Below are 27,035 nucleotides of genomic sequence, written 5' to 3' on the forward strand. Positions count from 1 at the left end.
TCACTAGCAGGAAGACAAATATACAGAAAATACTCTCAAGTAATATTAATGATTTTGGTCTATTAAACATTAAGTATATCTAATTACTTTTAAATTTGGTTATGAAGGTTGTATCTTTATTTAAATTATGTTTGTTTTTTAAAAGCTATATCTGTGTCTCTAAAGTACATTTGTTGTTTTAAAGTGCACTTCTAAAGTTAATAACATCTTACATATTCCACACATAATTAAATTTTTCCTATAACTTTTCCATAAAATTCCAAATGTGTGTGATTTTTAGAAAACTGGATTTGTTCCTCTAATGACTACTTCAACTAAATGAGCAACTTAGAGTCTCAATACTAGTTTGGGAATCTTATGTTTAGCATGATTTTTTTAAAAATAAGAAAAGCCAGACCAGCAAGGTGATGTCACCCAGCCCAAGGCACGCATGTGCACACACCTGAAAATGTAAAATGAGAAAAGTAAAGCCCAGTCCGCTGAAGAGCAATGTCCTCTAGTGAGAGCATCTCCCTTCTTCCCATACGTTTAAGTTTAGGTAAATGTCAGGGAGACCCCATGTCCCAAACCCTCGTACCTGTTGTTTGTCCATCACCACCTATTTCCACCTTTAGAATATGCAGGGAGGCACCGAAGTTTGGCTGTGGAAAAAGGAACTGTGTTAGTGTGCTCTGTCATGGGAAACCTCCTAGAGGCCTTGGGCAGTACAGTGAGAAAAGAGCCAAACTTCTATCAGAAAGCTGAGAGGTTCTAAGGCTGAACTTTACCGTATACTTTCCAAACATCACAGGCCCATTAGGTGATTATTTTTCCTTACCTTAAATAGATAATCCAGTATTTCAGAACGATAGGGCTCTGGGTAATTTACTAGAAGCCGGGAAGTTGCCTGGGGAAAAAAAAAAGTTTTCAAATTTATGAAGAAAATAAGTATAATCATCTGTATTTTTCTATAGTACACACACACACACACACACACACACACACACACACACACACCAGCATGAGCAAATGGAGCTGTGGAGACTCATTTATGGAGAGTTTGTGTCACTGGGTGCACAGGCCTATTGTTTTTCTGAAAGCTAAGTGGTTTTCTTATGATACCGTAAGAGTTGGTTCAGAGACAAGCTTATAAAGGCTATTAAAACATTGTGATGGTTTGCATTGTCTACTTGACAGGATGGAGTATCACTGGGAAGACAATCTGTGTGTGTACGTAAGGGAGCTTCTAGACAACTGAAGTAGGAAGACCCACCCTGAGTATGAGAAGAAACATTACATGGGCTGACACCTCAGACTGCATAAAATCAAGAAGGCTACCTGAGCATCAGCACAGCTGTCTAACTCCAGCACATATGATGTGACCAGCTGCCTCATCCTCCCTCCCTACTACAATGGACCAAACCCTCAAACTGGAAGCCAAAATAAATCCTTCCTCTGCTAGATTGTTTTTAGGTATTTTGTCATATCAACAAGAAAAAGAGCTAGGAAGATTTCAATATATCTTGAAACTGACATATTCTGTCCTAAGAGCACCTATCAATACCTGGGGGCTAAGATAAATAAGATGAATCTCAGACAGTTTTACCCATCAATATCTTACAACCATGTTAAGAGCTATGCTGAGAGGAAACAGTAGCCCCCCCCCCCCACACACACACACCTTTATAAATTTGACCTGCTGCTGTTAAGACTGATCTAACAATGATTCCCAAGGCAAGACTGTATGAACAAAACCTCGCATAAGACTGATAAGAGAACAGATAGAAACACACATGTATTAAATTATGGCAGGCACTCAATGAGCATCAGAAGCAAAGTCTTGAATGACATGAAGCAGGTTCTCCCATGAGCCTCTGCAGTAAGTACATCCTCACCAATGCTTCCACCTACAGATTCCTGGCCCCTAACACTTTGAGTAAATACACTTGTGTTATCTCAAAAGAAAAGATAGTCCAGGCACTAACTAGATTTAGTCATACCTAGACACAGAGGACGGCCTGAAGAAAAAAATTAAAAAACCAATAATGAATCAAAGACTTGTACTTTGGGAAGCCATATCAAAGAGTAGGCAAGTTGTTAGATACAAGACAACCAGGGGAAACCACAGCTGTGTCTTCAGGGCTGTGTCTCTAGTTCAGCAGCAGTAAAACCATGATAGGGTAAGCACCCACAAGCAGCTTGTGTCTTGGTAACTGTGCCTCTTGATGATCAAAATGTCCCCTTTGTGGTCACAAGCATTGTTGAAGCTGAAGTTGTAGTATATCAAACTAGGGTACCAGAAAACTTTCCCAACAGCCGGACACAAGATCTTAAAACAACTTCCAACTTCCTCCTCCATAACCTCTAAGACATAAGAAGAATCACAATTGGCTAATCACTCCTGCCCTCATAATGCTACTCCTAGTTACTTTGTTCCCTCAGAAGAGAAACTTAAACAAAGGGAAATGAAATGACTTGTTTAAACCAGGAGGTAACTGCCTTGTAGTCTGAAGCCCAAATGTCAACCACTGAAGCAAAATGCTTTCCCTAAATATGAGAAAGTCAGGAGAGGGCAATCTAAATATTGGTACAACTGTGCTAGGTAATGTGTTTTACACACATGTTTAAACTGGTGTGTAAATAAAATGTTCAACCACCTTCATTCATTCGTTATTGTTCTCCTAAACTGACGAACACGTAACACAGTAGAGAGACATTACTAAGTGAATATTTTACAAATTTACCTGCTCTGGGGACTGGAGAGATGGTCACTCACAGTGACCTGCTTCAAACCTCTATAGCTACCTGCCCCCATATGTACCAACATTCCCACCACACACACACACACACACACACACACACACACACACACAAACACACACACACACACGGTTAAAATAGATCTTTAGGAATAAACATGAATTTCCTGTTCTATGTTCTTAAGTGATCACTTTTTAAAAAAAAAAATTCAGAGTTTCATTATGTAGCAGTAGAACTGGCTATGTGCACCAGGCTGGCCTCAAACTCAGAGACAGAATCATCTGTCTCTGCCTCCTGAGTGCCGGGATCAAAGGCTTACTCCACCACACCAGGTTATGAAATTACGTTAATCATTTAAAATGGAGTAAATTAAGCAAGACTAGAAATTTTATTTTTTTAGAGCCTATACACATAGATTTAATATCACAAAGATATCAAAAAGAGAGGTTAAGGTTGTATATGAAATAATGGCTATTTTAAATTTAAATAAAAAAACAGTACTGAGAATAAAGAGATTAGTTCATAGTACACACATACACGCTGAGGTATATAAGAGCTTTTTACTGTACTCCTAGCTTTTCTGTAGATCTAAAGTTACTCTTAAGACTTCAATTTAAAAGCAAAACCACTCCCCAGTCCTGAGATCTTTGAATTAACAAAAAGTCTCTCTCAAGACTTCATCTTCTGAGAATTAACTGGTGTTTTATTACAATGTCAGAATGGGAGATGAAGACAACTTAAATTTTAACCAATACACCTAATGGTTCTCTCCCTCAACACTCCCCAACACAGAGGGGGGAGAGAGGGAGAGAGATTGTGTGTGTGTGTGTGTGTGTGTGTGTGTGTGTGTGTGTGTGTGTGTGTGTGTGTTAGTGGATGAAACTATTTTAAAACAATATCCCAGATCGCTTCAGGCTTTACACAACCCTAGAGTCCAAGAGGTCTTACAGGGAGGGGGAGTGTACTATTCGCTGCTCAAGAAGGGTCCCCAAACCCTGCACTAGTGGCCTATGTCTTCTTCTCATGGCTCCACCAACTAACTCCCTGGGAAAGAGGAGCATCTGAGGTTTCGGGGATCCCTCTCTCCCGCGCGGCAAGCACAGCCCAGGCCGGCGATCCAGAGCGAGGGCTCCCTCGAACCCTGGCCACTTCACTTGACTGCAGCAGACAGCTGTCCCTCGAGACCTCTGGATCCCCAGTCCAATCTGTCAGCCTGTGTTGTCTCGAGCCGGCTCCGGGGTAGCAGCGTTCGCTCGCCCGGCAACGCCGCGGGGGCTTGTGGGAGGGGGCGTCCCCGGCATTCCCTGCGCCCCTCCACATTCCTGCCTCCCGCCAGCCCGCGCTCACCCCGCCGCCGCTGACTGCGCCGATGCCATCGAACTCCCGGCCCAGCCCGTCGGAGTCGTCTAGCACGTAGGCGCCGCCGGGCGCTAGCATCGCGCACAACAACAAGGGCACCGCGACACGGCTCGCCGAGCCCGCGGCGGCGGTCATGACTTTTGCTTGGCGTAGCTGGGAAGCGTTACATCGGCTGTTAGCCATTGTGCGGGTCACGTGACTGTGGCACCCGGGAAGGCGGGCCCGGTCGCCTCCCTGAGGAAGAAGAGCGGGCGGCTGAGGCAGCTTCCGCCATCTTAAGTGAGGGCTGCGGGCTGTCTGCGCAGCCGCTGTAGTGTTGAGCGGGGAAAGACTGTGAGCTTTGCCTTGTCACTTCTGTGTCAAAGAGGCGGGACCGGGTCTCTGCGTGTAATTACTTAGTGACCACTCTTCCTACCTCATCCGATGGATCATCTTAGTGAACGGGAAGTGAATAGTCAACAACTGTCAAAAGTAGAGGGCTGTGAGTGGCCCTACCCTAGTAGATCATTCTCAGTAGGAAACAGCAAGGAAGACCAGGCTTGAAGCCCCAAACTAAGCCCCCAGTCTAGCGGTCATGTTGGTTGAGTCGCTTGGTTTTGGGACCCTGATTTTTTCTAAACCACCGTGAGACAAGAACAAGAAGTCAGGGAACTCCAGATAAAATAACACAAAAAATAAAATAATAGGCACTCGGGAAATCTTAGTTGGATGCACTTCGGTGCAAGCTGACATTTTTTTTCTGTTCGATTGAGTAGTCTGCTATATCCAGGTCTTTTAGCCTTAAAAGAGTTAATATAATTACTTGTACAAAATGTTGCTATAAGAGACCTAAAAACTATAATAGGTCCAGGATATTCAGACCTTTATCTGTTTTTTAAAGGACTATGAAATTCACTTATGAAAGATGCTCTGACTAAAATATAGGAAGTGGTAATGTTTGCCAACTGTTGTTACAGTAACCCTCACCTCCCTACTCACTTCTCTATCCAGCTAAATACCCTGGCAGGTTCATCTACCCTGTGCCTTGCAGACCACAAGACAATAGCCATGAAAGCAGCCCACCCCAAAATTATACACAAACTCCACTCAAAACATTGTGAGACTTTCTGATTTTTTTAACACCTCAATTATGCAGACCTCGAAGTAAAGTCTATAGACCACATAGGGTCACGGTATGAAAAGGTTGGGCATGCCTGCTGGCACATTTTACAACTCGACTGCTCCAGATCAGATTCAGCACATAAGTCATTGACCTGTTTTTCTCTTTTTTTTTGGGGGGGTGGTATTTATTTTCTTAGGGTGTACGTTTGTGCCATGTGACCTAAATTTGTATGCTTCATCCATCCAGTCTGTCACAGCTGCTTAAGTCTTAGGACCTCAAAAGATGGCAAAATTATACTTCCTTGAGACTATCATGAGCTAACTTCCACTGTAAGAAAACTGATTCCAGACAAACCTAAATTGGTAGGAAAGTGTGAACTATCCTGGGATAGTTTTGATTCCACTAATACTGTAGAAAATCTCCCTCTCTCTCTCTCTCTCTCTCTCTCTCTCTCTCTCTCTCTCTCTCTCTCTCTCTCTCTCTCTCTTTCTCTCTCTATCTATCTCTCTCTCTGTCTCTCTCTCTCTCTCCTCTGTCTCTCTCTCTCTTCCTCCCTCCCTCCCTCCCTCTCTCTCTCTCTCTCTCTCTGTCTCTCTCTCTCTCTCTCCTCTCTCTGTCTGTCTGTCTGTCTGTCTCTCTCTCTCTCTCTCTCTGTCTGTCTGTCTGTCTGTCTCTCTCTCTCTCTCTCTCTCTCTCTCTCTCTCTCTCTCTCTCTCTCTCTCTCTCTCTCTCTCTCTCTTTCTCTCTCTTCCTCCCTTCCTCCCTCCCTCCCTCCCTCTCTCTCTCTCTCTCTCTCTCTCTCTCTCTCTCTCTCTCTCTCTCTCTCTCTCTCTCTCTCTCTCTCTCTCTCTCTCTCCCTCTCCCTCTCTTCCTCCCTCCCTCCCTCCCTCTCTCTCTCTCTCTCTCTCTCTCTCTCTCTCTCTCTCTCTCTCTCTCATTCTTCCCCTCCACCTCCCCCTTCCCCCACTCTGAAAATTCCTTTAGTGAAAAGCATAGAATCAGTTGAGTTCCCACCCAAGCCCCTAAGATATCAGAGTGGCAAGGAGAAGACACAGGCACTGGGGCTTAAGGGAGCATAGGCCTTTGCATAATTATCTTTGGAAGCCTCATCCGTATTTCCGGACTGCTATCTTCAGTACTTTCCTTGTTGAGGTAACAGAATATCGGATAAAGGACTTACAGACTGAAGGGCTCATCTTGGCTTGCAGTGGGAAGGCTTGGTGACCTGGGACAACTGCTGGTGTTGCATCTTCAGTCAAGAGAGACAAGAGAGGTGACTGCTGTCACTTTTTTGTTCTCTCCAGGACCCATGACATCTTCCCTTTTCAGATAAGCCTTCCAGGAAACACCTTCATAGACACACCCAGAAGTGTGTTTTGTTGTGATTCTAAATTCAGCCGAGTTGATAATGAAGATTAACCTCTACAAATACAATTATGGGAAATTATATGAAGGGATAAAATTAAACCACTTGGAAATTCTGTGTAATTGGCTTGTGATATCTCTAGGGTCTTCTTAAACCATACAATATCTTCTTTAGGCTTTAGGGGTGTACATGTGTATACCAGCTGTTCAAACCAAGTGCCTTCCTCGATCTCTTGTTTAATTTGTGTTTACTGTGTGTGTGAGTGTGTTTGTTTTATATTCAAACATATTTAGGGATGTGCACATGAGTCTTTGAAAAGGCCAGAGCAGGTACTTGGGTGTCTTGCTCTACTGCTTTCTAACTTATTCCCTTGAGACAGGATTTCTTACTGAACAGCAAGCTCCAGTAATCTGCCTTCTCCTTCCCCCTCCAAAGCACTGGGATAACAATTGCCTGGCACCTGTTATGTGGGGGCTGAAGATGCCCATGCTTATGCAATGGTGTTCTTACCTACTGAGTCATTTCCCCAACTCTTCCACCTGTTTTTCTTTTTTGTGGTGGGAGGGGGGATTGTTTTTTGAGGCAGGGTCTCTCACCAAACCTGGAACACCTACCACACTCATAAAGACAGGTAGTTGAAGCCAATATGCAGCACATGCCTTCCCGTAGCATGTCATTCCAACTTTCTTTTGGCAGACAGGTTATAGATTTTGTGCAATGTGTGCACAATGAAGAATAGGAAGCAGACCATTAACAAAGATGGTACCTATCCTGGAAGCAGCACAGTTCATATGTCAAAGCACACAGCTGTTGTTTGCAGTTTCTAATCTGTACTTAGGAAACAAATATTTCTGTTTAAACAAAGTCATGTATGCAATCTGGAAGAGAAAATTCACCACTGTGTGTGATAAAGAGAAATCAGTTATCAGAGAAGCAAATGTGTTCTTAAATGTATAGATTCAGGATAGATGACAACAGACTAGAAGAGGAAGGCCCCAGGTCTCAGGTTTCAAATGTGTTCTTTTAAACCATTTTAAGTTAGAAGTGTAACCTGTTTTTATCTTCCTCTAAACATCTGCTTTTTGTAAGTTAAGAGAAAAATCCTAATCTTTAGAGAAAGATGAGCAATCTTGCCTTTTAAGCAAAAGTGCTGTTTAAGGTTCATAACACCCCTTCCTATCTGTTCTAGCACAATGTATATCTAATCACATCTTCTAAGCAGTGTCCAACTCATGCACACATTCTGTATATGATTCTTGAAGTTAAGAAAAAGTCACTGGTCACATGAGGAGAGAAGATGAAACAGTTCCTGAAAGAGTTGGAAGCATCCCTTTGAGTTATTCCCGGAGTGTGGAAGAATAGGAAGGCTTGTCTCTTCACAGACACCCTGTAATAGCTCCTTGTAGGACTGAGTTTCCAAATCTCTACAGAGTTGCTTCATTGCAGTTGTTTCTGACAGCAACTTATAAATCAACTACAAACAGAGGCAGGAGAACGGGAGTTTGGACCCAAGTACTTTCCAAGTCTGGCATCAAGCAAACACTTTTAACGCCTCCTGTGCCTAATCAGCCAACACCCTAACCTGGCTGCCCTGCCTCTACCTACAAACATGCAGAACCACACATGTGTGTTCACATGTTCACACTGACACATTCATGCACATTACATAAATATATGTAAGATAAAACATGTGTTGCATATATTACATATACAAGACCCACATGCATCTGTGAATACACTCACGCATTTATACACATAAATTATATAACTATTAATATATGTTACAAATGTGTGTGTGTGTGTGTGTGTGTGTGTGTGTGTGTGTGTGTGTGTGTGATACATAATGGGAATCAGAGAGACAGCTAAGGATTAAGGGCATCGACCACTCTGCCAGATGACCCAGGTTCAATTCCCAGTATCCATATGGTGGGTCACAACAGTCTCTAGGGATTTGACACCCTCTTCTGGCCTCTGGGCACTAGGCATGTGAAGTGGTACACAGACATACGGGCACCTATATACATAAAATAAAGTTTTAACATACGTGATGGCAATGAAAAAGGTTCAGAGGATAGAATTCACCATGTGGAGTAAATTGTATGTCATTACTGGGCTTTCCTTACGAGAGTACATGCACATAAAACTATGACTTAACTGTGATGGGAGTATTGGCTTTTAATTTCCAGACAGCTTGCTTGGCCTCAAATCTCTCTCCTCCAATTTCATAGGCAGAGATTATGGATAAGGCACTTAGCCCCATTGGACTTGAGTTTCTCCTCTACAAACTGCTGCCAGCAAGGCACCAGTAGGAGACTCAGTCAAGTTAATATTCACACAGTACTCAAAAGAGTGACCAGCACATGCTACATAAATCATTTACAAGGTTAACAACTGTGTTTTGAATGTACCTTTTGTTCTCACATTTCAGCAAATTCAGGGAAAATAGATTTCTATTTTTGCATTGGTTTGGATTTATTACAGAGTGCAGACTGAATAAGTGTGTGTGTGTGTGTGTGTGTGTGATTGTATATGTGTGCTTGTTTTAATGATTTTTATCTTTTTTCTCCTTTTCTGAGATCTTTATTTGGGGGGGGTTGCACACTCAGGACACTGTACATACTTGGAGGCTACAGGTTCTCTCCCACCATGTGGCTCCCAGGAATCAAATTTAGGTCTGCAAGCTTGATGATAGGCAGCTTTACCCACTGAGGCACGTACCCAGTCCTTGATTTGCTCTGAGTTTTGCTTCTACAATAACCCAGACCTATCCCTACTTCCCAATGCTAAGCATGTTGGGAGGCGGACTTAGACTGCCTTCTAGAAGGAAGAAAGCAGAGTCTCCCTCTTCCGTCTTCCAGCACAGGCTCTTATAGTAACCAGACCCTCAATCAGTTCCTTGAAGCTGTACTTTGACCTTGGAAGGGTGACCAGATGTTTGAGGCTCTTACCACACACTGGAACGCTGGAGTGCCACAGAGACTCTGGCTAAAGTGTCCTCAAAGGCCCAGCACAGTGGGGTCCACAGTACCATCCTAACCTGACTGTCCAGATGGGGTAACCTGGTTGTCTGTTCTTTATCTCTAACCTTTTTTAATAAACCTCATCCTCTTGGCTCTGCATAGATTATGGATTACATCCTGACTGCTTTCCAAGTCACTCTTTGTGCCAGGTAACCACAGTTTCTGTTGTTTGCAGCAAAGGACACTGGCTGAATATAACCCTCAGTGAATGCCATCATGACAGTGAATTCTCCCACTGTGAAAATCGCTTCCTCTACCTGTAGCTCGTTTTTCAGTGATGTTTTGTCTGCAAAGACCCTTGAACTGCAAAGATTTGTTCGAGTAGTAGAAAGCCAGGAAGTTTCAGTCCCATGCTGCAGAGAAAGTACGCCCGGTCTCCTTTTAGCTGTCAATAGCAACAGTCAGAGAGGAATTTGAGAGTCTACTGAGCTCCCAGGGCTGAAGAAAATGACAGTTTATGATAATTACCTCTATTTCCTATTTTTTTCTGTCACTGTAAGCAAATAACTGGCAAGAAGCAAGTTGAGGGAGAAAAAGTTTGTCTTAGAGTTGAAGAGGTGTAACTCATCACAACAGAGATAGCAGGGCATCAGGTGTCCTGGGCCTGGTCACCCTGTGTCCACAGCCAGGAAACAGAGACAAGGAATGGGAACAAACTACAAAAAAATTCAAGGTCCATTTTCCTGGCCCTTAAGGGTTCTACAACCTTCCCCAAACAACATCACCAGTGGGACAAAGTGTTCACACACAGGTTCTGCAAAACATTTCAAGTTCAAACCACAACACAGTTCAAAAGAGAGATTATTTCAACATCCAGCACAATGCTGCCCAGCAGAGAGAGAACACCAAACACAGACAGCATTCGACCTTTTTATTAGCCATACTAATGTCAAGACAGAATATTAACCTTGGTAGTTCATTTTACATAACCCCAGATATTACCCTCATCAACAACCTACATTATTTTCTCCACACTTAATTTTCTAAGAGCCCTTACTGTATGCATTTGTCACATCTGAATTTGGATATCAGCAAGATTGCCCCAAGCAAGTAGCCCAGAACCCCAGCCTTTCCATTCCTCCCAGTCACCTCTTTCAAAACTAAACTCATATCTTTTCCACTCTGCCTTTCTGCAAAGAACCCTTTCTCATTAGGCAACGAACACAGCACAATTAATTAAACGTATAAAAAGAAATAAAAATGAGAATATGTAGCAAGGTGTCAGAACCTAATCCCGCCCTATTTTCTTGCTGCTTTGAATCTCGGAAATTGCACCAGACAACTGGTGCAGCTCAAAAGGAGAAAGGGGAGGAAAATGTCCTTCGTCAGCAGAATAACTGCCCACATGGAGAAGCTGCAATCCAGAATCCACATTCATTTACCCTGTTTCCCTTTTTGAGGCCCAAATGTGCTTCCTCTGACCAGTGCCCACTGTGATCTCAGAAGATCAGAAAACTGACTGCCCAAAACTTCTGACCCCAAAAAGCTGATCTGCTGAATAACAGTTTATTGATTTGGCCTTTCTAGTGTCAAAATGCCTCCGTGTTTCTGGGCTCTGAAGTTTCTCCAACTATTCATTTAAATGCCACTGTGACTAAAATATGGTACCAGTGCAGTTTTAACTAAGTTGCAGGGTCCATAAAAGTTGGTGTCTTCTTATGTGAAGTAAGCAATTTTTTGCTCACTAACATTGTTTCCTTCTTTAAGCAGAAGTAAAACTTTCTATTTCTCATGTTCTCTAAATACATCCTCTTTTTTTTTTTCTTTTCAGTGTCTGAAGAGTAAAGTGCACAGATATTTGATATAGATGTAAAAATACTCATTCTGTAAAAGCAAAAGTATGGTATATCTAGGTAAAATTAGATATTGTGCAAATCGTGAACTACCCATGAAATAGAAACAATAGTTGGACAAATGTGCAGAGAGAGAGAGAGAGAGAGAGAGAGAGAGAGAGAGAGAGAGAGAGAGAGAGAGAGAGAGAGAGATGGGGATTGTAGACCAAAATTATTTTATTTTGGCAAATTTTTAATCCCCTTGTTTTTGTATGGGCATGTACGTGCACAATATGGGCAGATTCATATGTGTGTGCACATGTGTGTTGGTGCATATTTCAGCCTGAGGGACACCTTGGGACTTGTTCCTCAGCTTTCATCATTCTCTTCTTTCCTTTCTTTCAAATTAAAGACAAGTCTTTCTCTAACCCAGAGTTTGCCTTCCTCTCCCTTCCCAGTACTGGGATCACGACCAGATTCTACCATACTTGGCCTTTTTGACATTGCTCCTGAGGCTTGGACTTAGATCTTCATGGCCGCAAGGGAAACACTGTATTCCGAAAACCCCCATACCCTAGCCCTGAAGCCTTAGGTCATTATCGTTTTTACATTTTACCTTAATTTTCCATCATCTCAATGACAATATATCCTGAAGGTTTTAGCTACTCCATGTTATTTGTAAATTCTGGAATACTTCACAAATGTGTTATTGTTATAATTCTTTGTTATTGTTGTTTGTGTTTGTTTGCTTGCTTGTTTTTGAGTCAGAGTGTACCCCACGTATCCTGAAACTCACTGGGTAGACCAGCCTAGCCTTGAACTCAGAGATCCAACTGCTCCTGCCTCTCAGATACTAGGATGAACAGTGAACGCCACCATAGCCATATTTTTATGGTCATAAAGATGTACTAAGAAAATCCTAAAAGCCTGTACATTTCCCTTATATCCCTTAATTAACTGCAGGAAGAAATGTCTCAGCTATAACATTACTCTTTTTTTCATCTAGAAACACAGTCTTGGCACACCCTGAGTTGAGCCTAAAATTAAGATTTTCCACTCTCAGTTGATTTCATACTTATAAAATAATATCCTTGCCTTAATCTCTAATCAAAGTTTGTTGACGTACAGTTTAAAAGTGGTATCTAACTTTTCTTTTCTCTAAAGTAGGATGTTCTAGAAACTAATTTCACTTTGCATTAAACTAGTTATAGTTTTACCTTGTTAAAGCACTGCATTAGAGTTTTAAAATAATAATCTATAGCACTTGCAAACACATTTTCAAATTTCATGATCATCCATTTGTCTGATTCAGTCCCATCAACCACTTTCAGCAATCGGTGTTTTCTATTCCCAGGGGATTATTAGAAGAGAAAACGATTCTATAATCAAATACTATACATCTAATCTTATTAGCCTCCCAGGAGCAAAGTCCCCCCAGAGGTGGATCCCTTGACCTTCTCATATCCCTGCCTGTTTTTGCTGTTAGACCACAGTAATCACCAAACCCACTTTACCTCTTCCGCTTATTCTTCAGGAGCCAACTCACCCCAAATTGGTCCGCAATATCCTCTCCATCCTCACACCCAGATTACTCATCCTACCTCATTCATGCACCTGTAGAAGTGTTTATCCCAGGCATCCAGGGTATCAGCGAGTGTCCCTCTCTTACTTGGTGGTATGCTCATTCCACAGATGCCTGCACAGTCAATCTAATGGCAGAGGCAGTGACAGGATGAAGACACGAAAGGATTAAAGTTAAAACGTATCTCATTAAGAAAAGCATCAGAATCGGAGGGTGTAGAGATGAATCACTGGGAGGAGTGCTTGCTGCACAGTATGAGGCCCTGAGCTGGGATGAGCTGGGATCCTAGTTCTCAAGTAAAAGGCTGTGCATAACTACGTATGATTGGAATCCCAACACAGTGGACAAGCTGGGACAGGAAGATCACTGGATCTTGCCAGTCCAGTTCCAGGATCAGTAAGAGGCCCTGTGCAAAGGCATCAGGCAGAGCAACACAAACAGGACACTTTCCTGGTTTCCAAAAGTGTGCATCCTGGTGACACAGCTGCACACACACATACATACATCAGACACATACATATGCATTAAAACATGCATTCATAAAAGTATACATTTATAATTAAGGTACAAGGTGAATGAGTTATAAAAATCACACAACAAATGACCCTGACATCCACAAAGAGAATGGGTTATAAAAATCACATGACAATAAATGACCCAAACAGCACTTAAAGAACAGAAGGATCCTTTTGTTTGAATTCGGATAAAGTAAGCCTTCTCATTAAAAGGCTGCTTCCTCATTGGCTTATGACAAAATACGAGCGCAATTTCCTGTCCCCACAACACCGCTGGTTTCTCTTCTTGATAAAGCAGATTTGCCAGTCTCCTCACTCAAGAGAAGCATCACTCCAGACACGGGTGAGTATGAGACTAAAAACTAGAGCAAGATTTCAAAGTAAATAGTATACTTTTGGCAGAATGATCAACAATGTGTAACATTTCATCTATTTGGGGCTTTGTGAGTGTAACAAGACCAAGCTTTGGGAGAGAGATGCAAGTGAGGAAGACACATGGTCTCTTCTACTTTGAGTAGTGGGGATGTCAGAACTCAAGCTTAGAACTGGTTAGGTGATGGTATGGGTATAATAAAGGGGGCACTGTGTGCTCAACTCTCTCCTCAGGATGCAGCATATTGGCATACTGATGCTTTGGGAAGAATCTCTGCCATTCTGGGTAGAGGAGCTACCTCACCCTTGCAGGGGTCTAGAAAAAAACTTTTGCATCCACCGGAAATCATGTGAGGTTAGAAAATCATGTTTCCAGTGTCATTAAGCATCCGTTGTAACTATTTGATAGTGAGAACTGTCATGGTCCCAGAGACTTGTGGAGACCAGACAGTCAGCAAGCATTCCTTAGGTGAAAGTGTAATGCTGTGTGCACGCAATTCGCTCTTTGTGTGCACACAATTTGCTCTTATCTATTGTCATCAGTTATTTATATTATTTTTACAGCTGTGCTATAGACGGTCTTTTTAGCACTTCATAAAATTTTAATAGATCACTCGTATTTTCATCAAGGGTGGCAAAATTTCTCAAAATTTCACCAAAGCGTCCTAAATAATATTTGGAAAGATACAGGAATAATATGTTTTGTGTATCTTTTTTAGATGCACTTCCATTGGCTTTACAGGAGATATCTGCAATGCTGGCTTGGCAACACGGGTACCCTAGGCTAGCCTGTGATGCACTTACCAACAGTCAAGCATGACTTCCTTTTAGGAAATCTGTGGGGCAGCAGAAGGGAAAGCAGTACATTGGTGACGTTAACAAATGGTGAAGGCTTTCCCTGTGCTTGGCTCTTGGCCCCACAGGTCACCTTACTTACCTCTCATAGCATCCATCCCATGTGGCCAGAGCACCTAACTTGCATGAGAGGAAACAAACTTAGAAGAACCACAGATTCTCCCAAGAACTCTGAGAACCTTTCCAAAAGCAACCACAAGCATATACCGCCTCTGTTGCTCAACAAACAAGATGCTATCAGCTTCATCAAGCCACCCTGGCTGGTGACTGCTCTCGGCAAGGAAGGAAGTGCTTTTATAGCTAAAGACTTGTATTCTGTCCAGAACTCTAAAACCCCGCTAGAATAATTTTCTCTTTTTCATTTTGTAGAAACAAACATATACTCGCTTAGTAACACAAAAAGGAAGACAGCACTGCCAGCCCTTTGGGTTTTGGTCCTGTCTCAGGAGACCTTTATAGCTTAGGTGTTTTCCCTTGGGTGCATAAGGCTCCCCAAGATTGTGATGCTGATATTCATCAGAGCCCCCCTCCCTAGCAGCTTATGCAGGTTCTTCCCTTCTTGTGGTTCAGACCATAGTTTCATTTTCTGTCTTCATCAAGCACCTCTAAAAAGGTCTCTTCAAGAATGGAAGAGGCAATTTTCTGAGTGTCAGTTACACGTAAATGCTGGGTTTTGCTCTGTGTCTTGAAATGTGATTATTGGATGACAACATCTTCTTGGAATACAGAAATGTGAATACTCTGTCATCTGGTTTCAGTAACTGCTGTTGATAAGCTCTTTGTCCGTCAGAAATGTGTCCCTTGTACACAATCCATCTTTCTTCTCTGGCACGCTCCCCACCCCCACCCCCTTAGTTTTTGGTCTCTGCTGTTTGATCACAGCACACCAGAGTACAGAGGTTTCACCTTGTCGTGTCTGACACTAGGCCTCGTAACTCAGGGGGCTTCGTGTCCCTCGTAAGTTCCAGAAACGAGTCAGCCATTGTGTTTGTGCATACCGCTTCTCACTGATCTCCTGTTCTTCCTCTGTGGGGTTCCAGCTACCCCTGTTCCGATCATTTGGGGTTACCCTCCATGTATCTGTCCTGTGTCCCTTTTTCTTTACACTGATAATTTTCTTTTTTTCTGATTTCTTCAGTTTCCTGTATAATATTCTCTTCTGAGGACTTTTTACTATTACATTTTACTCAACAAAGTCTACTCTAATTTTTAGAGAAAAAAAATATGGCTTTTCAGTTTTGACGTTCTCATTCTCTCTCTCTCTTCTTACTCCTTCCTCTCCTTTTTCCTGAGGCAGGCTTTCATTCTGTAGCACAGGCTGCTTGTAAATTCATGGTGATTCCCTAAGCCACAGCTTCCCAAACACTGGGATTCCAGGCAGGAGCTATCACACACAGCTATTTTTCTTTCTCTTCATTTAGCGGGTGTTCTGATCCCAACTTTTATTTCTTTAAACTGATTAAATATACATGATTTATGTATTCCTTTATCTCTAAAGTTTCTGTGCCCCTAGTTTTCTGAGTTCCCCACCTCCCCAACTCCCCTCAGGTATTTAAAAAAAAATCTTTATTAAGTTATTTTATTTACATTCCAAAAACTGCCCTACTTCCCGGTCCCTCCTCCCCAAGTTTGTCACCCCATCTCCCCCCCCCCGAGTGAGTGCTCCCCGACCTGTCCACCCACCCTAACCTCACCCGCACTGCACTAACATCCCTCTTCCCTGGGCATCTAATTGCCACAGGATTAAGCTCATCCTCTTCCACTAAGGCCATACAAAGCCGTCTTCTGCTATACATGTGCCTGGGACTGTGAACCAGCCCGTGTATGTTCCTTGACTTTTGGCTTAATCTCTGGGAGCTCTGAGGGGGTCAAGGTTAGTTGATACTGTTGTTCTTCCTATGGGATGGCAATCCCCATTAGCTCCTTCAATCCTTTCTTTAACTTTTCCATATTGGTCCCTGATCTTAATCCAGTGGTTGGCTGCAAGTATCTACCTTTGCCTCAGTCAGCTGCTGGTAGAGCCTCTCTAAGGACAGCCATACAAGGCTCCTGTCTGTACACACTATATGGCCTCAGTAATGTTGTCAGGATTTAGTATGCACCCATGGGATGGTCCCAAGTTGAGCCAGTCACTGGATGGTCTTTCTTTCAGTCTCTACTCCATTTTTGTGCCTGCTTTTCCTACAAACAGGAACAATTCTGGGTTAAAATTTTGAAGATGGGTGGGTAGCCCCCTGCCTCAACTGGGGGATGTGAATCCTAGCAACCTCTCCCATCTCAGGTCTCTGGGACTTTCTAGAAGCTCCCCTCCTGGCCTCCAACCTCTACTGCCACATATTTCAATTCTTTCTCCTGCCCCTCTGAATGATCATCCTGTTGCTCCCTATACCTAATCTTACCCCTTCTTTTTTCCTCCCCCTCCCCTCTCCCACCCAGTTTCCTCCCTCCCTCTGCCTCCTGTGGTTATTTTGTTCCCCTTCTAAGTGTGTTTCAGGTATCAACACTTGGGCCTTCCTTCTTGCTAAGTCTGTGAGTTATATGATGGGTGTTCTGAACTTTTTGGCTAACATCCACTCATCAGTGAGTACATACCATGCATGTCCTTCTGGGTCTGGGTTACCTCACCGAGGGTTATATTTTCTAGTTCCATTCATTTGTCTGGGAAATCCATTATGTGATCATATTTCTTAGGGCTCTTATCTTTGGGGCTCTTTGAAGTCCAGGCTGAGGAAGCCTTTCTTTATGAGAAAATTCTATGTTCATTTCTTCTAGATGCCTAAAACTTACTTTTCATTCACTAATATTTCCATGACTGTTTAAATTATTTTTATTGATTTGATGGAGTCTCATGTAAGAAAAGAGAAGCAAATTGTATTTCTTAGGAAGGCTTACATGTCAAACATGTTGTCAAGATGCTTTCTAGCCTCAGTCACCAAGGTCTGTTGATTACCCTGTTTAACACCCTAAGCATACCGCTTCATCAGTTTTTCCAAACTGAACATGTTGAAATTCACGAGTCGCATGTGCTCAGTCACCCAGCACCCACATTAAGAAACAGAGTACTGTTGAGTATCCGAAGTCTCCCTTCTGCCTTCTTTCAGTGTTACCTGACCCTGCCAAAGGTAATTATTGTCCTGACTCTGCGTAAACTCTGGCTGGCTTTTATCTAATAATATGCTCTCTCTTGTGTTGATCATGTCGGTTTGCATTGTGTTATTAATCATCAACTCTATTATTTCATTTAGACCAAAATGAAAGTATTGGGATAGAGATGGTGGTGGTGGTGGTGGTGGTGGTGGTGATGGTGGTGGTGGTGGTGGTGGTGGTGATAGTGGTGGTGGTGGTGGTGGTGGTGGTGATGATATGACATATATGCTATTCTACTGATGATAGGCATTCTAGTTGGTGTACATTGCAGACAGTGCTACTGATCTTAGTGCCTGCTGCTTAGCAACATTACCAAATCATGTTACACGTGTGCATTTTCCAGCCTAGTGTACATATGGGTTCAGGTATTACCAGCAAACTTGGTATTTTCCACCTTGCAGATTATTCTGGTGACTGTGTTAGTGGTGTCTCATTGAGGTTTTAGTTCATATTTCCATGATGGCTAATGAAACTGTACCATGTAAGTAGGTCACATGAACCAAACTAATGGTGCAGACTTTGATCCTTTCTAAGTGAGCATCTGCTGATTATGTGGACACTCAGGGGAAGATTTTTTTTGTTTTAATTTAGCTCCTTGCATAAGCCATGCTAAAGTAAGGGACTTGCCAGCTTTTCTCTGTCCTCTGTAAATGTCTCTGAAACTTGTCAATCCCCTTTCTTTCCTGTTTTGCCCCCTCCCAGAAGCTAGAGCCTCCTAGATCCCAGTGCGTGGGGTGGTAGAAGAGCGATTCTGCCTTCATGGTGTGAATTCTGTGTCTCATTTCTCTGATCCAGAAGCCTAGGCTGTTCCCCCAGCCACATCTAACTCAAGCATGTCTCCTGCTCACCTCCCTCTCCCCAGCTCTGATTTCTGTTTTCCATCACAAATATTTTTGCTATTGCTTTAACAGTCTGCCTTGCATGTTTTATTCATATCTTTAAGTGTGATGAAAACCAGACAGTTTGGGAGTTTTACTTTTCCTTTGAGAGTGAGATGCATTCTACCCGTGACTTTTTTCCAGTATCAGAATCATGCCTTGTGATAGGAAACCCTTCTGTGCTCTGAACTCATCTACACGTGGGAAGAGAGGGACAGTGGTGGGCAGCTTGCTGCAGAGGTCCCATCGTGTAAACCATCTACTGCAAGGTCTCACCAGCAAAGAGACTGGGAGCCCCTCTCTAGGACACTGTCACTATACAAAGGAATGAACCTCAGAGGTAACCACCACATTTTCACAGACGAGAGATGGTTCTTGCTCCCCACTTCTGGACTATAAGCGAGACACAGTTCATTTCATAAGAAACAAAAGAAACAGAAGAGGGACGGGTGCCTGTGTATCAGCGCTCAGCAAGTTACATTCAAACTCGACTTAACTGTGTTACAAAAATATTCTCTTAATAATGTGACGTGTGAAGTGCCTTATGCTGTTGTGACTTATAAGTTGTGTAGCCATGTGCTTGACATTCCAAAGCAACAAAATAAAGTAACATTTTCTCACCATAATCAAGTAATCACCATTTTCTATTTTTAGCCACCACAGTGGCTTTCATGGTTTAAAAAGCTTTGGTGATACTCATTAGGCATCATGTGGTTGGAAAGACCACTCTCCATAAGCTGGTATCCTTTGAGCAATTCTTATTGGCCATAGAAAAACCATGTCCATCTGATTTTATCTGCTAAGGTTCATTGGTTTAGTTAAACAGTATTTGTAATTTGAAATATTTCTTATTTTCACTAAATTAAGGAAAAACAGCGTTAAAGTCATGACTGGAATGAGGTTATATACCTTATACATACCTAACCTATTCTAGTTCTCTTTTTTTTTTTTTTTTTTTGTTACAGAAACAGGACACTTTTCAAAGAACACCCAATGGTATGAAAATAAAGCTGGATTATTTACATTCACCATATCTCCTCTAAGATTTGAAGGGATAAATGAGAGGCAGTGACCCTTCACCAAAGCTGAAAGTCCATTGCCACTGAACACGAAGACTTCTGATGGCTAAATCTAATTAACTGCTTTAAGTCGCTCCCAGGAGCTTGGATCCTGACTTTTAGCAGTAATAGTCTATGTAAAAAAAAATTTGATCTATAATCACTCTCTAAATGCATGGATGAATTGATCAGAACGACACAAAAAAAAAAAAAGAAAAAAAAGAAAAGAAAAGAAACAAGGAAACCCTGAGAGAAAATAATCCTAATAAAGAGAATTTAACATTGAAAACTTAGAAGGGTAAGGTCCTTTGTCCTGTTTACAGCCTAAGAAGAAATGTAATTGCCACTGTAAAAAAAAAAATGACGATGAACAGCACGTGTGTGGAAGAACAGCACGACCTGGACCACTATCTGTTCCCAGTGATCTACATATTTGTGTTTATAGTCAGTGTTCCAGCCAACATTGGATCTTTATGCGTATCCCTTCTGCAAGCGAAGAAGGAAAATGAACTAGGAATCTACCTTTTCAGCCTGTCACTGTCAGATCTGCTGTATGCCTTGACCCTGCCTCTCTGGATAAATTATACCTGGAAAAAAGACAACTGGACTCTCTCCCCCGCCTTGTGCAAAGGAAGTGTTTTCTTCACCTACATGAATTTTTACAGCAGCACGGCATTCCTCACTTGCATTGCCTTGGACCGCTACTTAGCGGTCGTCTACCCTCTAAAGTTTTCTTTCCTAAGAACAAGAAGATTTGCATTCATTACAAGCCTGTCTATCTGGATACTGGAATCCATCTTCAACTCTATCCTTCTGTGGGAAGATGAAACGAGCGTTGAATATTGTGATGCAGAGAAATCCAATTTCACTCTCTGCTATGACAAATACCCTCTGGAGAAATGGCAGATCAACCTCAACCTGTTCAGGACGTGCATGGGCTACGCCATACCCTTGATCACCATCATGATCTGCAACCATAAAGTCTACCAAGCTGTGCGGCACAACCAGGCCACGGAAAACAACGAAAAGAGAAGGATCATAAAGTTGCTTGCTAGCATTACGCTGACTTTCATCTTATGCTTTACCCCCTTCCACATGATGGTGCTCATCCGCTGCATTTTAGAGCGCAACATGAACTTCAGTGACAAGTCGGGAAAGCAAACATTTACGGTGTACAGAATCACAGTGGCGCTGACGAGTCTAAACTGTGTCGCCGATCCAATTTTGTACTGTTTCGTGACTGAAACGGGGAGAGCTGATATGTGGAACATATTAAAATTGTGTACTAGGAAACACAATCAGTCCCAAGGACAAAAAAGGGACATGTTTTCTGTGTCCACAAGAGATACCGTAGAACTAGAGATTATAGAATAAAAGGTGGGGGCCGGTTAGATTACATGGCATTACATAATAAAAATTATAATTTAGAAATCTGGCATAGGAGAACCAAGTATACCCCAGTGGAAATATTTTGAAGGTACATTGTACAACTCCTATGTTGACTTTAGTAAGTGAGGTATGGAAATGTATTACTTTGTATGTATTCTAATGACTAAGCATCGTCGTTTTAGTACAAATTCTCTTTGTCTCTGTTCTAACCCCTAAGAGGCATGCAGGACTGTTAGTCTTTAAGTTGGTGGCCATTCTACCTGACCATTATGATTTTTTTCTGATGTTGTTCTGTCTGTCTGAACCAGTTTTCTCCTCCGTATAAACCTGTCTTCAACAAGTGTAACTACTAAATATTTCTAATCATATTCATTCACAAGTATTTGAAGCCACTCCATGTACTGGGATTTTCCATCGGGGACTTACTGGGGTTTAAAAAGAAATGTTCTCATGAAGTTTACATACATTTGGAGATCTAGTCACCAAGTCACATAAAGTAAAAGTAAATGGATTTTGTGTTTTTACCTTGATTTCTTTAAATGTATAGCTGGTTATATGATAGTTGGCTGAAGGAAGTCTCCAGCCAAACAAATAGATATTTATAGACAATCTTACAATCATAGGCTTCCTTTTTGCCTTATATTATGTAAAAGTTCTTGATGTATCTTTCAACTCTTCATTGTGAAATTGACCCCTGCCTTGTTTTAGGCAGGCACTGGGTAGGCATTTCTTTTAACCACATTTTAAGAATATTTAAAGGGTTTTCTACCCTACTTTCTCCTTTACTCCTTCTCTTTGCTGTATGTTCTTTCTCCCTATAAAAATGTGAGCAGCTAGCATGGATCTTGATGTCGCCTTGGTCCTTTTCATTGCGAAGCAGAAGCTTGACAATCACAAGGACATGTTTGCAGCATGGTGTATGAGTGTTCATGGCAGTACTTTCCCACTGGTCTTCGATGATGAAGTGTGCACACTGTGGGAAGCCATCTTGCCTTGGTGTTGTATATTCATGCACTACATTTTCCAGTCAAAATGCTTTCATAGAGTTAATACATCCCATGTGCACTCAGAGACACATATATGCTTAAAGACCAAACATAAAATATTAAAAATAAAGAGTAGCTAATAATCATTTAATTACTTTTGAATGGTATTAGTAGCCTGCAAGAATACACATTAAGATTTTTCACAATCCTAGAAATATTTTTGCCCACATATGAAAACTCAGATATAGATTGAGTGACTTGAGAGTCACATGGACTCATCCCTTGAATCCAGAACCCTGACTTGATCTCCAGGCTTGAATTATGTCCTTTATGGAATTTTAAAAATACTTTAATATTTTACTTTCTTTCTGTATGCATGAAAAAGCAGTGCAGTTGCTGGGTTTAGTGGAAATGAGAGCCGTACCACTAATTTATCACTTTAGAAATAGAAATAATATAGATAGTAATTATTCTAATCTGTTATAGAGACTTGCTTAAAATTTTCTTTAGTTACTGAAAGAGACATAACAAACTTTCACAACCATTGACAAAAACATTATGATCAAATAATTAACATTAAAGCATTGGTTGAAAATACTGTAGAATTATTTCTCTAAAGCTAGCAACCCGCATTTTCTCTCGGAGCAGGGGCAGTGATGGGGGAAGTCAGCAGGTTACTCTTATGATGAGCACTCAAGACATGACTGAACCCAATCAGCATTGAAAAGTTAGCCCTTAGATCTTTAAAGACTTCCGAGTTCCTCATTAAGATGCTCCCATTAAAGTTAAAGTCTTTCTGGAAGGGAAAGGAACCTCTAACTGTTCTTACCCAGTGCTTTTTGGATAAAGAATCTAATCTGGAAGGCCAATCCCTTCACCTACCTATTATTTGAAACTTTGCAGTGTTTTCCCTAACCTTGCTTCCGACAGAATGCAGAAACAATGGTAGCTCCTGCTCTCCAGGTTTATTTGTTCTTGTCTTTGGTGCATGAACGTTTTCCCTGCAGGTACGTCTGTGCTCCATGAGAGCATCTGCTTTTAACGAATTGACAGGAGAACCTTGTGCACCCCTGTGAGCTGTCCGTTTATGGCTAATAGCAGCTCCTCTCTTTGTCAGGACTGTGGACAGCGACCCAAGAAGAAGACTGTCTCCAAAGGTACCTCAGGAGTAGGTTATAGCAAGGAGAAGCAGTTGGAGCTGGCTCCAGGAGCTGACTGTAATACACATACTCTCCAGATAGTCAAACACTGCCATTTAAGGAGATTCAATGTTCTTCATGTTTTCTGGGTCTATGGGAAATTCTCAATACTGTCAGTACTTGCGTGTTCCCCACTCAAAGGAGATACACTAACTGTATTAACATACAGGTAGATATTCATTTTAATTTGCATGTGTGACTTTTGTTTTCTTATTCAGACTGATTTTTTTTTTTTTTTTTTTTTTTTTTAGTACATTTTTGGTTAGCCCTAGAAAAGGTACACAGCGGTGCTGTTTCTTTGTTTCATTTTGGTATCTTGTTCGATTTTTGTCTCCAGGTTCCCTGCCTTATTTAGGGAATTTTTATGGGTGAAAAGATACATAAAGAATTAGCTCCTTGTGTTGTCCAAACTATGTGCTGTCTCCTTAAGAAAGTCCATAGCAAATCTTTTTGTACAGAGTGCTGTGTTTTTTTCTCCTTCTCTCAGATGCTAACAGAAGGCTTCTGGGGACACTGGTGTCTATTCTTCAGAGTGATGATTGAATAAGTCACTACTGACCAGTTACTTTTGTTGACTTTGTTTAGCTGTTTCATTTATATTCAGTTAGGTGAGTTTGATTTCAAACCGGAATCCACGATACAGAGCACGTAGGGATCTCTTTATCAACTTATGTTATCTGCGGGCCTGTTTTTCAAATTCCAGTTTCATCATTCTCTTATGCATGCACGGGGCCCTGTTCTCTCCTAGATAAACCCATTCCCAGTTACTATGGTAACAGTTGCTACTGTAGTGATGCTGACCCAAGAAGGCTTTGTGCTAAGTAGATTCAACTATGCTGGAAACCCTTTATGAAAGCAAAAGAATTCTTGAAACAGAGATAGGAGTATAAATGTGTAGACACAACCAACAAACTTGTTCTCTGTCACGAAAAAGGAAAAAAGATATTGTAACCCTTTAACAGTAATTTGTGCTGTTTTGTATAATGTCTAATGCCAACCAACAAAACGTCTCATTTCTTAAACATCTGAAGCCATGCACCATTTGGGTTCTTTTGGTTTTGTCAGTAGCTGAGGGAAACATTTCAAATCTTTTCCTTCCCTATTCTGTCTTTTATTTCTCCCTGGAAGTTGCTGATAGGGGTGTGTTTGTTTTATTTCCCACCCAATATTTTATTTTCTATTCAGCATAGTAAACAAAATAAATACAGTGTATACATTAGAATGCTTTCAGCCACAGTTGTGTTACTCCGCCCCCCGAAGATACAAGTTTTTATTTTGTAATGTGTACATTTACCACATTCTATTTTTCTTCTTTATTTTATTTATTCTTCTCTCATACAATGAACCCTGATGGCAGCTTTCTCTCCCTCCCCTCTTCCAAGTTCTGCCCTCCCCCAGATGAGGGTATTCTAAGAAAGCGTTTATCCTTTTTTTTTTTTTCCTTGTACAATTCTAGAAAATGTAATCCTAAGTAAGTTTATATACACTTCCTAGGTAGACACCCTAGGAAGGAGGAAATCTATGTTTCATGAATACAAAAACAAGCTGTCTTTTTAAAGTATTATTTATCCTTAGCATAAACCCAATTCAATTCAAGTAAAAGAAGAAAAAATAAACACCATACTTTTTCTCCCCTTTATTTTATTTTATTGTCCTCCTGATATGCTAAAGATGGAGCACATTGAGATAAGATATATATTGGCCACATTAGCTGAGTGCATGCTATCTTAAGAATTAGAAATCACAAAAGCAGGTCAGATAACTGAGTGAAGTAGAAATGATGTGGCAGTTGAGATTCTTCTCTTTTATTTGGTGACGAGCAAGGCTAGTCCTGTCTGTGGCCACTAGGGGTCAATCGTGTTCCAGCATGGAATTTCGAGGACCTGAGTTCACGACAGCTCACAATGTGACCTAAGATCTGTTTTCTTGTCCAAACAAACAGCAAACACCTGTAACTTGGAAAAAAGAGAAAACACACCCATATTACATCCTCCCCTTGCTGAGAATCTGGGTTATAGACTTCAAGAGCTGGCTCAGTGGTAAAGAGCATGTGTTGCTCTAGCAGAGGACCTGGGTTTGGTTTCTGGTACTCACATAGTAGCTCCCAAGTATCCAGAACTCCAGTTCCAGAGAATCCTATGCCTACATATGATCTCCAAAGGCAACAGGCACACATACGTGCAGAAAAAACATATAAAGGGAATAAATCTAAGATTAGGGGGCTAGCCACCTTTGTGTGTGTGTGTGTGTGTGTGTGTGTGTGTGTTATAAGATACTTCAACTGTAGGAAGTTTGCAGGTGATCCTGCTTTTATAAAATTACTGTGCTGAACTCAAGACACAATTCAGTATATTTGCAGTTTTTAATTTTTAATTTTTGTTAGATCACAAATTGACATCTGTTATTTTGAATTGCTTAAATCGATCCTCCCACAAAGAACAGTGATGTCATCATGTTCTAATTTAACAACATTTACATATAATTAAACATGCGATACCCTGTAATCTGTTTCCCTTATAATTTTCAGACACTGTTCATAAAACACCAATGGATATTTACACAGGTTACAGTTCCTCAAATGATGTTGCAATTAGGTGTTCAACAAGCAAACCATGGGCTGGAGCAATGGTATAGAGATTAGCAAACAGCCTTTGTTGTACAGTTCAGAGGATCCTGACATCTATGTAATATGCCACATGGTCTCACATGTACCTGGAATGCCTGTGTTTCTGGGAGTAATTAAACAAGTGGACCACTGAGGCTTTCTGAATGCCAGTCTAACCAAAACACAAGGGCTCCAGATTCAGGGAGACCATACCTTAAAGGGATAAAGAATAAAGTGACAGAGAATGACCCCCAATGTCCTCTGGCTTCTTTATATACATGCTAAGACAAATACTCATACATAAACCACACAAATATCACCTTTGCACTCACACACACACACACACACATACATACACACACACACACACACACACACACACACACACACACACAAGTGAACATATACTAGAAAGAGATAAATGAACCGGTCTTTATATTGTTTAATTCCAGCTTTCAAATAAAAATATAACCTCCTTAATTAGGAAATGTGGGCTATTTCAAACTCAGATTAACCAGGAAATTTTTCAGACTTTATCATGCCATGAAAATATTTCCAGATCTCAGTATTTTAAAGTTCTTGGATATTTGATTAGACTTGTAAATATCCTTCTAAAAGAATTCACTTCAGAATTATCCTAAAATTCCTGGTCCTGTCTCCAAGAACTGCTGACACTCAGACATGACTGATGGCAACTGAAAACGGTGGCTGGAAATTTCAGAGCAGCTCCTACCTTCACCCGGATGCTCTTAGGAGTTGTTACAGTTATTATAGTGAGTATGTTAATCAATGGGGTGGAGTAAGGTTGATGCAGTTTGAATAGCTCTCTCTCTCTCTCTCTCTCTCTCTCTCTCTCTCTCTCTCTCTCTGTGTGTGTGTGTGTGTGTGAGAGAGAGAGAGAGAGAGAGAGAGAGAGAGAGAGAGAGAGAGAGGAGGGGGAGGTTGGTGATTCCAAAAGCCCTTACAGATACTTACATTTGAGCCAAAAGATTTTTTTATGAAAATATCTTTATTGTTTATTAACTGTCCCACTACTCTATATAAAAGTCATTATAGTTTTCACAAGCTTAACCAATTACAGGAATAAATGA

General features: G+C 41.4%; 2 protein-coding genes across 2 annotated transcripts in view; one reads left to right on the forward strand and one right to left on the reverse strand.

Moving 5' to 3' along the window:
* GALC (galactosylceramidase) overlaps positions 1 to 4,281 on the reverse strand; it is a gene marked incomplete at its 5' end in the record, with an annotated part of 48,165 nt that extends 43,884 nt beyond the window's left edge. Inside the window, 3 exons of the mRNA XM_080938724.1 lie at positions 578 to 641; positions 818 to 886; positions 4,087 to 4,281. Of these exons, the coding sequence (XP_080794850.1) occupies positions 578 to 641; positions 818 to 886; positions 4,087 to 4,281 (328 nt within the window). The remainder of the gene's footprint in view (positions 1 to 577; positions 642 to 817; positions 887 to 4,086) is intronic.
* Positions 4,282 to 20,125: 15,844 nt separating this feature from the next.
* On the forward strand, positions 20,126 to 21,139 carry GPR65 (G protein-coupled receptor 65; the record flags this gene model as incomplete). The annotated part of the gene is made up of 1 exon (XM_080941863.1): positions 20,126 to 21,139. One exon carries the CDS (start codon positions 20,126 to 20,128, stop codon positions 21,137 to 21,139), a length of 1,014 nt encoding a protein of 337 aa, XP_080797989.1.
* Between the last annotated feature and the right edge of the window lie 5,896 nt (positions 21,140 to 27,035).

The sequence above is a fragment of the Micromys minutus genome (assembly GCF_963924665.1).
Source record: "Micromys minutus genome assembly, chromosome: 1".
NCBI classification, from domain to species: domain Eukaryota; kingdom Metazoa; phylum Chordata; class Mammalia; order Rodentia; family Muridae; genus Micromys; species Micromys minutus.